This window comes from Phoca vitulina, unplaced genomic scaffold, assembly GCF_004348235.1.
Source record: "Phoca vitulina isolate PV1807 unplaced genomic scaffold, GSC_HSeal_1.0 scaffold29, whole genome shotgun sequence".
Lineage (NCBI taxonomy): Eukaryota > Metazoa > Chordata > Mammalia > Carnivora > Phocidae > Phoca > Phoca vitulina.
In genome coordinates this window covers 25,022,361-25,037,666 of record NW_022589732.1, presented here as the reverse complement: position 1 = coordinate 25,037,666, position 15,306 = coordinate 25,022,361, and the positions used below count along the sequence as shown (strand labels likewise).

General features: G+C 35.5%; 1 protein-coding gene across 9 annotated transcripts in view; it reads right to left on the bottom strand.

Moving 5' to 3' along the window:
* SHLD2 (shieldin complex subunit 2) overlaps window positions 1-15,306 on the bottom strand; it is a 79,825-nt gene that overhangs the window by 11,861 nt on the left and 52,658 nt on the right. For 8 of the 9 annotated variants that reach the window (XM_032423999.1, XM_032424003.1, XM_032424004.1 and 5 more), the window contains 4 exons: window positions 13,831-13,938; window positions 9,236-9,430; window positions 8,939-9,073; window positions 3,262-3,468 (listed from right to left, as the gene is read on the bottom strand). In XM_032423999.1, coding sequence (XP_032279890.1) covers window positions 3,262-3,468; window positions 8,939-9,073; window positions 9,236-9,430; window positions 13,831-13,938 — 645 coding nt within the window. The remainder of the gene's footprint in view (window positions 1-3,261; window positions 3,469-8,938; window positions 9,074-9,235; window positions 9,431-13,830; window positions 13,939-15,306) is intronic. The other variant, XM_032424005.1, reaches the window with a different exon arrangement.

The window sequence follows — 15,306 nt, the reverse complement described above, 5'->3', positions numbered from 1 at the left end:
AGCAGAAAAACAGAAAATAGAAGTCTGAAGAAAGATATGAAAGCCCTATATTCTGAAAATTACAAAACGCAGCTAAGAGAAATAAAAGATGTATCTTGTTCTTAGGTTGGCAAACTCAGTATTATGTCAATTCTCCCTCAAATTAATGCATAGCTTCAAAACAATCCCAGCAGACTTTTTTCTAGAAATTGACAAACTAATCCTAAAATTCACATGGAGATGCAAAGTACCTAGAATTGCCAAAACAACTTTGAAAAAGAACAAAGTTGGAAGGCTAAAAATATCTGACTTCAAGGCATATTATAAAAGCTACAGTAGTCAAAATAGTGTGGTACTGGGATAAAGATAAACAAATAGATCAATAAAATAGAAGAGAAAGCCCAAAAATAGATCATTTATGTGTGAACAACTGATTTTGACAAAGGGGTAAAAGCAATTCACTGGAAAAATAGTAATCTTTTCAACAAATGGGGCTTAAACAGCTGGATATTCATATGCAAAAAGGAAAAGAACTTCCAACCATGCCTCACACCATACATAAAAATTAACTCAAAATAGATCATGGACCCAAATGTGAACCCTAAAACTCTAAAACTTCTAAAATAACACAAAGGACATAAATGTTTGTGACGCTGGGTAAGGCAAAGATTTTCTAAATAGGAAACCATACAAGAACAAATGGATAAAATGGAATTCATCAAAATTCGAAACTTGTGGTCTTCAAAAAGCCTGGTTAAGAGAATGAACAGACTAGTAACAGACTGGAAGAACATATCTGCAAAGCCTATATCTAACAGATAATTTTTACCCAAAATATGAAGAACTCTCAAAAATCAATAATAAGAAAATAACGCTTTGTTTTTAAATGGGCAAAAGATTTCAGTTGACACTTCATCAAAGAAGACATGTGGATGGCAACTGAGTACATGAAAAGATGCTCAATATCATTAGCCAATAGGGAAATGCGAATTAAAACCACAATGACCTGGGTGCCTGGGTGGCTCAGTCGTTAAGCGTCTGCCTTTGGCTCAGGTCATGATCCCAGGGTCCTGGGATCGAGCCCTGCATCGGGCCGGGCCGGCTCACTGCTCCGCAGGAAGCCTGCTTCTCCCTCTCCCACTCCCCCTGCTTGTGTTCCCTCTCTCGCTGTGTCTCTCTCTGTCAAATAAATAAATAAAATCTTTTAAGAAAATAAAAAATAAAACCACAATGACCTATTGTTACAGAAATTAAAAAGAAGGCCCATACCAAGTGTTGACAAGGATGTGGGAAAAACAGAACTTTCACACACTGCTTGGTGGAAATACAAAATGCTACAACTACTTTGGAAAACAGTTTGGCAGTTTCCTAAAAAATTAAACATATACTTACCATATAATCCTTCAGCTTATTCAGCTACTAGGTATTTACTCACGAATAAAGAAAGACTATGTCCATATAACACTTTGTACATGAATGTTTACAGAAGCTTTACTTAAAAGAGCCAAGAACTGGAAACAACCCAGATGTCCATCAACAGATGGACAGATAGACACATCATGGTATGTTCGTACAAGAGAATAAAAAGGAATGAACTACTGATGTGCACAAAAGCATAGATATGTCTCAAAAGAACTTGCTTAATTAAAGATGCCAAACAAAACAGTGTACATAATGTAGATTCCATGTATATAATATCATAGAAAATTCAAACTAATCTCCAGTGACAGATTGATTGCCTCAAAGGATCAGGAGGGCAGGTACGCAGGGAAGGGAGAGATTACAAAGGGGCAGACTGGTGATGGTTTCACGACTGTGGTGATGGTTTCATGGATCTTGTGTCAAAACTCACCAGTGTGAATGTGGATACTTCAAGTAAGGGTAGTTTATTGTACAAAAATTATACCCTAAAAACTTTTATTAACAATCTTTTTAAATTTAACACTCTGAGCCATATTAGAAAAGCACTCTAAGATATCTTCCCTGCTTTATGACACAACTTTTACATTTCCATGGATGTACCAAAAGGGGGCATAGCATGCTAGCAAAAAGTTCCAGAAATATACTTGAGAATCTTAGCCTGTGATCTCTTAGGAGTTCCAACTCATTTCATTTTGGAACATTGTAAAAATAATCCTATTTCACTTAAACCACATTTAGCATTTAATAAAATCTAAAACCATCTATAAGAATGCAGAAAATTATTCATGCAAATGGGAGAATAAAATTAAAAGTTAGTATCAAAATCCAAAGTTCCTGAGTTATTCTAATAATTTAACCTATAAAAGCACCAAAAATGGTAATCTTATTTATACAAATTCTGAGAAAGAATTTTGACCATTTTCCTCTTCATTAAAAAACTTAAATTATGTAACAATAAACCTATAGATACCTACTATTTTTTTCAACCTTCATTTCCCCTCTAAAAACAATTGCTATAATAGCCACCAGAAAACATTCTGTTAGTTTCCAAAATTGATAATCACTGGCATTTACTGATTATTGGCATTTAGCAACCTTAAAGATAGCTTCAAGTGCTGTTTAATTGGTTATTCCTTTAACTTGGAGTTAGCATACTTTTAGCATCATCTCTGTACTTAGGAATGTAATTTAGTGAAAAGTATTTCCCACTAAAATTGTATCAATTTATCTAGTTATTTTCACTATTTTACTCTCTTCATTCCAAAGCGTATGGCATATTGAACCTAAGACATATTCCTTTTACTACTGCACTCAAAATTAATTAAATGGTATTAAGTTCATGGAAAGTGTGTGAGTATGTGTATAAAATCCATCACCAAAGGCAATCTTCTATGCAGTATGTTTCTAAGGATGAATTTTATACACATACATACACACACACACAAATATGTGAGTTCAGGAAGTATGTTATTACATTTTACTAAAGCAGTAAGCAAATTGCATGAATTCTGTATCAATGCTAAATTTTAACAACCATGTATAGGTAACAGTTTAATAACTTGATAAAATGCTTATCTCAACAGTGACTCTGGTTAGGGCCATTTTTCTATTTCTGGTTTATTAAGTGATAAGCTGCTTGCACATATATGCAAAAAGTATTTTTAAGTGATCCCTAATAATTACAGATTAACCTCGAAGGATTGTAGGCAGAAAGCTAACAAGCTATGTAAATATCTGGTTGAGCTGTTTACAGTGATCTATATTTTACTTTCATATTTAATTATACATTTTTTCCCATAAATGGTAGCTTCCCTTGCTTATATTAAAACAAGCAATATCTTACGTATATAAAGAACTTACCTGAACGCTTATCCTCCAGGTGTGTTGCTAAATCTGACATCTTCACAAAAGAGGGCATGCTTTTTTGAAATTTTGCTTTAAATGTAATTGCCCTTATATCATCGTCAAACAGGCACTCACAGGATGACCAAAATGTTGTATGCAATTCTAGGCTTTCTAGGATGTCATTGCGCTGAACAAAAAGATATTTAAATTCCCAAATATAATCTTAAACAAACAAACAAAAACAAAAAGTCACCGAAAAGGAAATAATCTAGGCTCAGAATCAGATTAAATAGATTGATCCAAATAATTCAATTAAATACAACTTTTACCACTCTAAGGAATTTGGGTATTAAAAGACAAAATGTGAATTATGCTGTTTTAGGGCAATAGTATAAGGATGCTGGAAATAATTTTAATAAAAATTTTCTCTAAAGATTTCTTGGTCTCTTAAACAGTCATAATTTATCATAACCAACTGCTTTTCAGAGTAGCTAATTCCTGTTTTGATATCTACAGGCAAAGGTTTTTAAAACGAGTAAGGCATAGAAATGGAACGTGTCTGCCATAATCAATATCTCTCACTGATTTTTCAACACCTTCGTTTTCTTATTTAGCTAATTTTTCAAGGACAGAAAAAAAATAGCATTGAGAGACAATTGCATGTATTTTCAGTTCCCTCAGTCATAATTGTAATCCTTAAAACTGCAGTGGCACAGAGCTTCTTGCCAAATAATCCTATTCTATATTAATAAATTCAACTTTAAACTCTAATAAAACAAAAGATCTCTTAGCACTGAGTTTTCTAGTAATAACAGCTGTTCTTTTAGTTTCCACTTACTTCAGGCCATAAAGCTAATTCACACCCCTCCCCCACACTGCCTCCTTAGTTTTTTTTCCTTAGTTTCTTCTTGAAAAATGCAGAATCTTTTTTTTTTTTTTTGGAAGATTTTATTTATTTATTTGACAGAGAGAGAGAGACAGCGAGAGAGGGAACACAAGCAGGGGGAGTGGGAGAGGGAGAAGCAGGCTTCCCGCTGAGCGGGGAGCCCGATGAGGGGGCTCCATGCGGGGGCTGGATGCGGGGCTCCATCCCAGGATCCTGGGATCATGACCTGAGCCAAAGGCAGACGCTTAACAACTGAGCCACCCAGGCGCCCCCAAAAGTGCCGAATTTTAAAACAAGTAAGTCTATACAGTAAGTCTGTATAGACAGAGCATCATTAGAAAGAGCTAAAGCATATATATTCCAAGTCACTGCTTAAAAACAATCACTATTTTTAAAAGTTTGCTTGTCCCACTACAAAATACAGGCTTAGAAATCAGATTAAGTACATAAATAACAGCCATAATCTCAACACCCCCAGATAAACACAGTTAACGCTTTTAGTGGACATCCAGTTGTTTTCAATTGGATTTATATGTCATTAAGTATTATTCTATATTATTTTAAAATACTGCATAATATGCCCATACTTTGGAACAGATATGCCAAAATCTTAAAAATTAATACAGCAATTCCTTGTTTGGGGGCATGTTGGTTATTTTTTGTTTTTTTACTATTATAAACAGTACTGTGATAAATATACTTTTAGCTACATGTTTATGCATAGCCATGATAAATTCCTAGAAGTGTAATTATTAGGCCAAAGGTATTCCAAATTCGGTTTTCATAATGCACTGTCGGTTGTCCTCAAGAAAGGTTTTGCCAATTTACATTTCCAATAGTTTATGAGAGTGGCTGTTCCCCTTTATGTTCTCTATCAATTACTCAGGAGAAAAATCATGTACTGCCATTACTTTATTTGTGTGCCTTCAATTACTAATAAGTAAATTTTTTTTCATACATTCATTGGCCATTTTTATTTCTTCTTTGGGACTTCCTGTTCGTATCTATTGCCCATTTATACTTACCGACATTTGTCTTTTGTTTATTGCATTATTTTTTGACAAAATGCAACTTTTTTTTTCTGGTTTTTCACTTGCCTTTTAATTTGGTATATGATGATTTTTATGTACAGTTCCTGTTGCTGCATTTTGTTTAACCTACCAATCTTTACATTCCAAATAAGTTTGCTTATATTTTCTTCTACTACTGTTTCTTTCTTAAAAAAAAAAAAAAAAAATTGAATCTCTAATGCATCTGGAATTTATTTTGGCACAAATATGAAGTATAAATTTAATTCAATTTTTTTTTCAAATTGTTAACTAGCTATTCCAAACCTTATCTGCTCTTCTTTTCAAAAGGAAAAACTTGCTTTATTTCTTAATCATAAATAAAATATATTTACTATAAAATATTATACAGTAAAAGAAAAGAGTAGCAATAGATGAAATATGATTGGCCAATGTTCTAATATAATGGGTATAATGGGTACTATAATGGGTATTTCATTATATTATTCTCTATTTACTAAGTTTGAAGTTTTTACTAAATGTGTAAAAAATAAATGCAGATTCACACATGTACAAAATTCAAACTAAAGGCATAAAGAAAAAACACACATAGCCATTGCTAGCATTTTAATATCTATATTTCCAAATTTTTCATGTATACACATACTCACCTACCTGCTTTATTAAAATGGGATTCTATTATACATGAAATTTTATAATCTACTTTTTAAACTAAAGAGTAACATCACATACGTCTTTCTGGGCTAGTGAACATTCATATCTTTGGTGGTGAATACCTTTGTGTGTCCACCCAGACCACAAATGACCCTCTCATCTGTTCCCTGACCCTCTGAAACAAGCTCAGGCATTCTTATTCTACTTTCCCACCCTGTCCCCGAGGCCATAGTTGATTGAATCAAATTCAGTCTGGGCAATCAGATTTTCTTTGCTGGGAATTTGGAAATGGACTGGTCTCTTAAAAGGAAAAGTAAAATCAGGGGCTACAGAGTAAGCATCTTCTGCTGCCTTCCATATGGTTGAAAAGCAGAGAAAGTCTGCACCGAGTGAATAAAGCAGACAGCTGGAGAAGCTGCCCGGGACCCACAAAGCATTTCAGCTCCTGGTTCTTAAGTACCCCTGAACCCATCAGCACTCTTGCCCTATGTACCATGAGATACTCCTGTACTTCAAATATATGCCCCTTAATTGGTTAAGTTAACCAGAGAAGAGTTCTAGTTCAGTTCACTAAAAGCCCTCAGTGCCCAAGTTTAAATATAATTTGTTAATACATTCCATGGGTTGCCAAAACTTTGTGTGCATGCATTTTCAAACTGGTGATTTTTTATTATCATTTGAAACAAAGTTATTCCCTCCTCAGACTTGAGTCTCTTATTCCTTCAAGACTGGAGATTTTGAGTGGTTGCTTGATCTGTATTTTATTCTTCATTCGTTCATTCACAAAGAAAGCACTGCGAGCGCAGGCGCAGTGCTGTGTAATGAGGATACAGGGCTGAACAAGCTTAGCAGAATGCTTGTATTCACAGAATTTATAATCTATGGAGAAAATTAGTTAATTAGCAAGCAAGCAAATAAGCTGGATAATCCTGATTGTGTTAAGTGGCACAAATGGACCTCAAAGAGTGAATCTGATAGTGATTATGTATGTGTGAGGCCCCCCTGAGGATATGACATTGAAGCTGAGAAATGAAGGAGACATCCATGCGGGGACCTGTAGGGGGGAGCACTCTAGACAGAGGAAACACGTAAACTTAAGATCCCAAGGCAGGAAAAAGATTGGCAAATTCAAGTAACAGAAAGGAGTCGTGTGCAGATTAGACTAGCAGGTCTGAAGGAGACTGGTATTGAGACAATTTCTAATACATTTCTATTATTTGAATCATGAATTAAGGATGTGAATAGATTTCAAACCTCCATACAGACATAACTATGATTTTGCCTTAAGTATAATTACAAACGTTGGGATCATTTGCATTACTCTGTGCTTAATTAGTAATGTCACAGAGTACTTTATTATAATTTGTTATATTTTTAAAATATTAGACTTCTGTTAAATACTTTCAGAATATTGCATTGGAATGGCATTTAGTTCTGAATAGCTTCTTTTATGTACCCAATTATTCCTAAGAAGTGTAGTGTATGCCCCTAGTCCACCCTCATTAGGACCTAAACTGTGATCAGTCCTTGCTACAAATTCCCATGCATATTTTGAAAGAATGTGAATTGGGGATTTCTTATTATTCCTCCCCAAAACATCAACTCTGTGATCTCCAGTATTCAACAATGACTACTTGACGATCATTTCTGATTATATCATCTCAATGTGAGTTTGTTATCTTCAGGAACAAGGAAAACCAGTGCCCAGTATGGAGGTTAATACAGAGAACACCTCAAGAAACACTAAATGAATAGATAAAATGCTAACAGTTTCTGAAAGTAGAATCACTTACTTAGATGATCCTTCAAAATTGGTACTTTCCCATTTTGAAAAGAATAATTTTGAGGTATTGAGGTGGATGTCAAAACTTAAAAATGATGATTATAAAAGTATGCTGAATGAATGAATGACCAAAGAACAACTATATCTTAATTCCTGGATTCACAAATTTCCAGTATTAACCTAAATACCATACAAGCGTCTAGAGAGAACTAGAATGTCTCTTCTATTAACCAAATAACTACGACTTTTAGAAGAATATTCATAGGAAGCATGGAGCAGTCTGCTACAGCTCCATCACAAATGGAATAGCACCTTTGACCTACATTTTGTTCCACATGCACTAGACTCATGTTCCCAGCTATGATATAGTGGTCAATAACAATGGTCAGTCTACCACTGACACATGTTTGTCAGATTTCTCAACTGAACAAATATTTGCCATTGTTTGATCCTAACATAAAAGTCAAAAGTCAGACTTACCTCAAATCCTGGTTATAGGCTATTAATGATTAAGAGAGAGAATGTGACAGATCCTATCCTTAGATAACCATTTTGTAGGTAGAAGTTTGGGAAGAGGCATTAACTCTTTCAGGCAAAAAAGAATCAGTCGCACACCTAACCAATCTCTGGATTAATTCAGCAGGATAAAATAACTCACAAGCCACTAATTAAACTATTTCTGACTGTTACAACAAAAGGATCTCACAATATAATATTGAAATGAAGATATTATACTATTTTATTGAAACATCAATGCCATTTAATTAAATTCATCATAAATTATTAGTAACTCATGCTTTAAAGAAAAATGGCGTCACGGGTCATATTTTAAACATGAACATTCTATGGATGACTAATAGTCCACACTTTTAAAACAACTGGTATAAAAACCTGGAAGACACTAATTTGTGAAACAGTAACATTGCGACTTGAAAGGGTTAATGCAGCTCCCCTAACATCTGCTTTATAACCAGAGAGACGTTTATTTATCAGAGTACTTTGGCTGGATAAAAACTGTAGAAGCGTCTCCAGATTTCAATTTTTAAAGAACGTTTCCTGAAGGAGATAAGATCTTCACTAAAAAGGTAAAGTAGTAAACCTGGGAATAAATGGAAACTTTTCTTTTGCCTCTGTTAATTAAAGAGGACTTTTTAGATCACGAAATTGCTTACAGGAGGTATAAAATCATAACAGAAGAAATCCGAAGACGAATATTCAATTATGATCACCTACTATTTCAAATGTCTATCTTAATCTCTTAAAATGCTCTTCATCTTCAGCTCATAAGCATTAATCATTTACCTAACTATAAATAGGCTAAAAGCTTTTTGGGATATTTACCTTTTTTTCTTTGAAGTTGAGGGTACCAGGCTGCTCCAGGACCCCATAATACAAGCACATAATGTTGACCTTGGACCTGTTCCACTGTTAACATAACTTTCCTTTGCTTCTGTCCTCTATAACTGTATAATGCCTCTGGAAAAGAAATATTTCAGCCAGCATTACTTTATCACATAGGACACATTACTTTAATGTCCAATGATAAATATAATAGTGATAACCAAATGATACACTACAAAAGTCTGGTATCTTAATTATTTTATAATCTAAAATTAAGACGGTGCCGCAAATATTTACCTGTCAGCACAGTGATATCAATAACTCTTAGTACTGCATGGACCAATACGTCCGGCTGTAGCTGCTCCAAATCTACAAATTCTATACTGTTCATTTTCTGAGGCTGCCTCTGAGGAAGATCCCTGAGATAGGAATGTTTTGAAGACACGTATGCCAGTAAGTCTCGAAGTACAACATCATTAACTATATTGGAGTCTAAGAAAGAAAGACACACACGTATGAAAGATGGCAAAATTATATTTTCTTAACAACACAATATTTTCTTAGAAATGTATTTTATGTTGTAAAGTGTGATTAAATGGAAAATATGCTTTCATTTCTAAAAATATGTAACTTTTTCTTAAATGCTTAGGTGCACAAATAAGCTTGCTATTTTTAACCAAGGGAATTAGAATTATTTACCATCTCCAAAACAACTTGCCCTGTTCCCTTCTCTATTTTGTTAATAATATCATTTTTCTACCAATTAACCAAGACCAGTATTTCGGTTATTTCTGTTGACCCCTCCATTACCCTGCTTTACCCCATCAGTCCCCTAATCCCTGCAGTCTGATTTGCTCACACCTTCCCTGACCATCCCAACCACTGCTATTCTTCCTCAAGACTTTTATGTTCCTCATCTGCAATACACTTGAGTCACCTAATGACTCCTTCCCTGAACATGCTTTCCTCTTCCCCACTTCCAAGCCTCGGTCCTCACCACTCTCACTGGCTGCAACGCTTCACCCCCTCTATCTATGCAAATACTACACAGAAAAACAACCACCATAGAGCGGCTCCCAGTGACTTCTTCCCGTAGAGAGCTTTTCTCTCCAGCTTTCATGTGGCATTTGAGCATATGCTACGTTGTAATATTTCTCCTGATTGTTAGATCAGTTGTTTAGTTCTTCGGTCATTATGTCATTTAGATGTTTTCGTCTATGTTTTAATTATTTGTTTCAATGTTTTCTCATTTTTTGAGATATACTTCACATATAATAAAATACACACATTTCAAATGGACAGATTGATGAGGTTTGCTGATTAAATTTTAATTTCCCTGAAGGTAAGGGAGGTATATTTGAATATAGAGTGGATTGTTGACCAAAATAAGATCTTAGCAAAAAGCAGTTAAGTACTTTTTTAGAAGGTTGGGTCTATTTGCTGATTTCAGGAGGAAAAAAACAAATGATTCTTCTTTCCTTCCATTAACATTTTCATCCTAATGTATTTCTTATGCTACACTAAAGCCTCATTATTCATTCACTCATCAGGGGACCATCCACTACGTGCCAGGCATTATGCCAGGTGCTAGGGATACAAAGACATATCTTGTCATGATACTCACACTGAAGGAATTATCAACCTTGAGATAGTCAATAACAAACACTGGGCTTAGGGTATAAGAGATGCATGTAAGCCTTCCCAAGAACACACAGAAACAACTGCCCAGGCAAGTTGGAAGCTTTATTGAAGGAATATTTGAGCTGGGTTTTGGAAAAAAATGTCCTAGTTTTCTAGGTAGTAAATGGAGGAGGGGGTATATTTCCAAGTAAAGAGAAAGGGATCTGTACTCCCTTACATATTACATATGCTTCTGGTAGTCTGATGAAGCATATGATTATCAGAATAGTATTTTTTTTTAAAGTTTTATTGGGCTATAATTCACATACATAAAATTCACCCTTTTAAAGTGTATAATTTGGGGCATCTGGCTGGCTCAGTTGATTGTGCACACAACACTAAATCTCAAGGTTGTGAGTTTAAGCCCCATGTTGGGCGTGGAGACTACTAAAAAAAATAAAATAAAAATAAATTTTTTTAAATAAAGTGTATGATTCAGTGTTTTTTAGTATTTCACAATGTTGTGCAACTACTACCATTATCTAATTATAGAGCATTTTCATTACAAAATAGTATTTTTCAATGTATAAAATAAGATTGCAAAACCGACTATATGGAAATACAGCAATCAAATATTTTTCAACAGATAATTTGTGCCTCATTAGTACATTAAATAACAATATATAATAGAGTATGTAACAACTACTGTAATTTCAAAGTAGTGACGAGCATAGATGATATTCAAGTTATCTTCGACAACTATAATATGTGATATGAAAATATACGTGCTTTCCATTGGTGACCAAGCCCCAAGTACTGCTAATATTACTGTGGATTGTTGCCTCATGGATAATGGAAGCAGATGCTCGTTTTCAGTTAGCTATCAGAGAAAGTAAAGATGTAATGCCTTGCCATCCAAGCTCACAGACCCCTTAATGTGGAGGAATCAATTTTCACAGAAGAGAGAGTAGGAAGAACACTTAGGAGGCCAGTGGCCATCCAGCGGGAGACAATGAGTGCTGGGAACCAGGCAAGACTGCATAAAGGGACGAGGGGTGACAGATTTGTGAAACAGTTCAGAGGTGGACTCCAAGAAACAATGAGATGGAGAGGGTACAGAAAAGATGAAAGATGGCATCAAGATTCCTTGCACAGCTCAGTGCATGGATAAAAACAAATGTTTTAAGGTTTTTAGAACCTGATACCTGAAATTCATTCTAGTTAAGATGACTCCATTTCTCCATGACTTTTATGAAGCAAAGGTGATATCACTAACAAAGCAAGGAGCATAAGAGAAAAGAACAGATGGCATGAAAGGGGAATGAGCGCAAGAGAGGAAGAGATAAGACCTGTTAGATTACAGCAAAACCCAGCTCCAAGCAGCTCCATCCGGGGCTCCAATTCATCCACCAGACATCCTAATCCCTCTTTCGCAATATTTCCAGCACGTGTGGAATCAACATTCAAACGGGTTCAAATTCTGACTCTGTCAACAATGAGTTCTGAGAACTCGTACATAACTTCTCTGGGCTTCATTCTTTGTCTATAATGTGGAGCTTTTCGGGAAAAATACAAAGATCCCTGATATCCAAGTATTTATTTATCCCTGATTTATAAAACAGAAACATGGAATTACTTAGATTCCAATTAAAATCATCTACTTCACAAAAACATTGTATTAACCTTTGATTTATATACTTAATCATTTCAATTTAATAATACTTAAGATAAATTTATGTCCTATCACATGTAACACCTCACTATAATGAGGAAAGAACAGAAGTCTTCTCTAAAAGCACAATATATTGATCAGAAGAATGTTTCATGAGCTGTAAGTACTTGTAAAAACAAAAACAAAAACCTAACCAAATTGATTTATTCTTTCAGAAAAACAATTATAATATTCTCAAAGTACCAACTGATAACCATTCCCCTACATCAAATTAAAAAGACTTAGAATATATGTTAGCTACCAACTATGAAAAACAGGGCAATATAAATTCCTATATAAGTATGAAAAGAAAGAATTTGAAGTAACCTTTAAAGGTTCTCTAACTAGTTCAAGGTTCTTCTCTTTGTTCTACAAAAAACCTGAAGCTTCCCAGGGGTTCCATGTGATATTCTCCATCTAGAATTAGGTCCTAAGATTTTTCTGAAATGACTGCAACAGATCAGCCTTACTTGAATGTAAATCAGTCTTAAAACCAACTCTACCTATGACATTTACCTCCCCCGATCTCTTGCAAAATATTTGCATACCATGTTATTTTCATGATTTCAAAACATTCCTTACTCTTCTATTGTATTAACATCTATTAAATATGGTGAATTTTACTTACAACTCATTTAGCTCCATGGACATATGCTCTCCAAGATGCGGCAACTTCAAATACTCGTAACAAAGGATAACACTTACATCTTTTAAAGAAATCCCCAAACTGGAAATTGACTTTTTACATTTTGTTGCTTCCAGTTTCCAGGCTGTTGCTAACCCACGCCCCTCTAAGAAGCACTTCTACTAACCAGACTGCAGCACCCATGCCCTCCTTTTGTCCTGGGCCTTGCAGAATCCAGTGCATACACTGTTTTCCACAGTTACTGAGGTTTGATCTTGCCTTCCCCCACCCTCCTTTGTAATACGGTTAGGTTCATTTGTTAGTGGCATTTCTTTGGGGCTTCCCCCTCCACTGCATTTGGTTTACTGTGGGTTTGGGAAGCAGCACTGTGATTCTCGGTGAATCAAAGCTACACAAAGAGATCCACTCAGAGAAGTGTTACTCCCTCCTCCTCAATGCTACCCTATTTCCATTCCCTCCTTCTTTCTGTCCCTTTTCCCACCCACTCTGTAGGTAACTCATCTCTTTAATTTCTGTTTTCTCTCCTGCATTTTTTTTTTTTGCACAAATGAGGAGATACACATATATTTTATTACTCCCCTCTTTCTTATACAAAGGATAGCATGCTATGTATACTTTGTTGAGCTTTGTGTTTTTCACATAACAGTATGTCCTGGAAATCATTCCCTGCCAATTCACAAGAGCTCTTTCTCATTCTTTTTTCACGGCTGCATAGTATTTCACTGTGGAAATGTACCACAATGTAATCAGTCGTTCTGCTACGCAGGAGCATTCCGATTTTTCCCAGTGTCTTGCAATTATAAACACTTCCCTGAATAACCTTGTGCATATGTATTCTCACATTGTTGTAGCTTTTTCTAATATGTGTATATACTTTAAATACTAGGAAATTATTATATTTAAAATGTGTCTTACACTCTTCAGACTGGACAGATGAGTAACTCCCAAGATTTAATAACTGACTGGTAAATGTTGACTGTAGTACTGTCTCACCAATCCAATGATCTTCATAAACAGTAACATCTGGAAAGGAGAAAAAAAAGTTCTTCTGATCATGTCATAAATTCCTTCACACTGTAATTAACTTAGCAATCATAGCAAAATATTATGCATGTCTCTCACATGCCAGGCAACTAAAGTTCAAGTGGGTTAAATGATCTGCCTAAAGACACAAAATAATAAAATAGCAGTAACAAAATTGCTTCTGTATATTTGAACAATATCAGTATGGAAGCTCACTGCTCCACAAAGAATGGTTTAATGGCTTTTGTTTAAGTAAAAGAAATGTTCTAATGTCTATTTTGAGAAATTAAAAGCAAATCATTTAGAGCCAGGAAGCAAAGTAATGGTTCCAAAGCAGTAGTGCCTAGAAGAGCAAATAATATTTAGTATGCATTTACCCCTTCTGCTATAAACACATATGAATATAAGGCATTCTTAAAGGACTTTGATTATCTTTTCCCTCAAAAGCAATCTTCATCTCCAGATGTTAAAAGTGAAGGATTTGGGAGGTAAGGAACACTTTCCAATAGGAGAGCTCTATGATCTAAGATGCCTAGAGAAGAATCAGAGAGTGGAACTAAATATACCAACAGGTAGAAACAATTCCAAGTAGAGCAAAAACTGTAAGTTAGAGACAGAGACATATTGATCCCAGGCAGGATATAATCAGTGCATAAAATGCTAGAGGTATAAAGATATCCTAACAGCAGCAAATTTTTGAGATAATAAGGATAAACAAGGATGCACACATTCCGAGTACTTACTTCCAAATTGATACCCAGACCCTCTCCCCAGCTTCAAACCCATTTACCCATTTATCCACAACTGCAAAACAGACATTCCTGACTGGATATTCCATTGGCTCCCCAGACTCAGCATTGCTCAAACCTGCTCTTCTTCTCATATGACCCATCTCATTTGTTGGTACTCTGGAATTCGCCAGGTAAATTCAAATGTGAAGTCATCCCTGGACTTCTACCTCTCCTTCCCCACCTTTGTCTCCAAACCCCCACCCGTTGGCTCTGCCTCTTGAGTCTCCCCACGGCCCTGCCAGGACTGTTTTATATCATACATTCCTCTCTCTCCTAGCAGGTCCCTTCCCACCTTCAGTCCACGTCCCCCCGTGCTAATGAGTGATTTCTCAAGAACATTAATGCGATCCATTGACTGGTTTAAAAAGCACTCAGCAGCTCCCCACTGCCTGGCCAGGAACAGCCAGCACAGCGTTCTAGACTTCTCATCATCTGACCATCAGGATGCCTGCTCTTCAGAAAGAAACAAATAAATTTCAAGGAGAGGCTTCAGAAAACTAGATTGTAAAACCTAGGTTGGGTTAGTGACTTGCTAATCAGTAGTGATAGGGTGGAGTGGAATTCTTGGCCCAGCCCT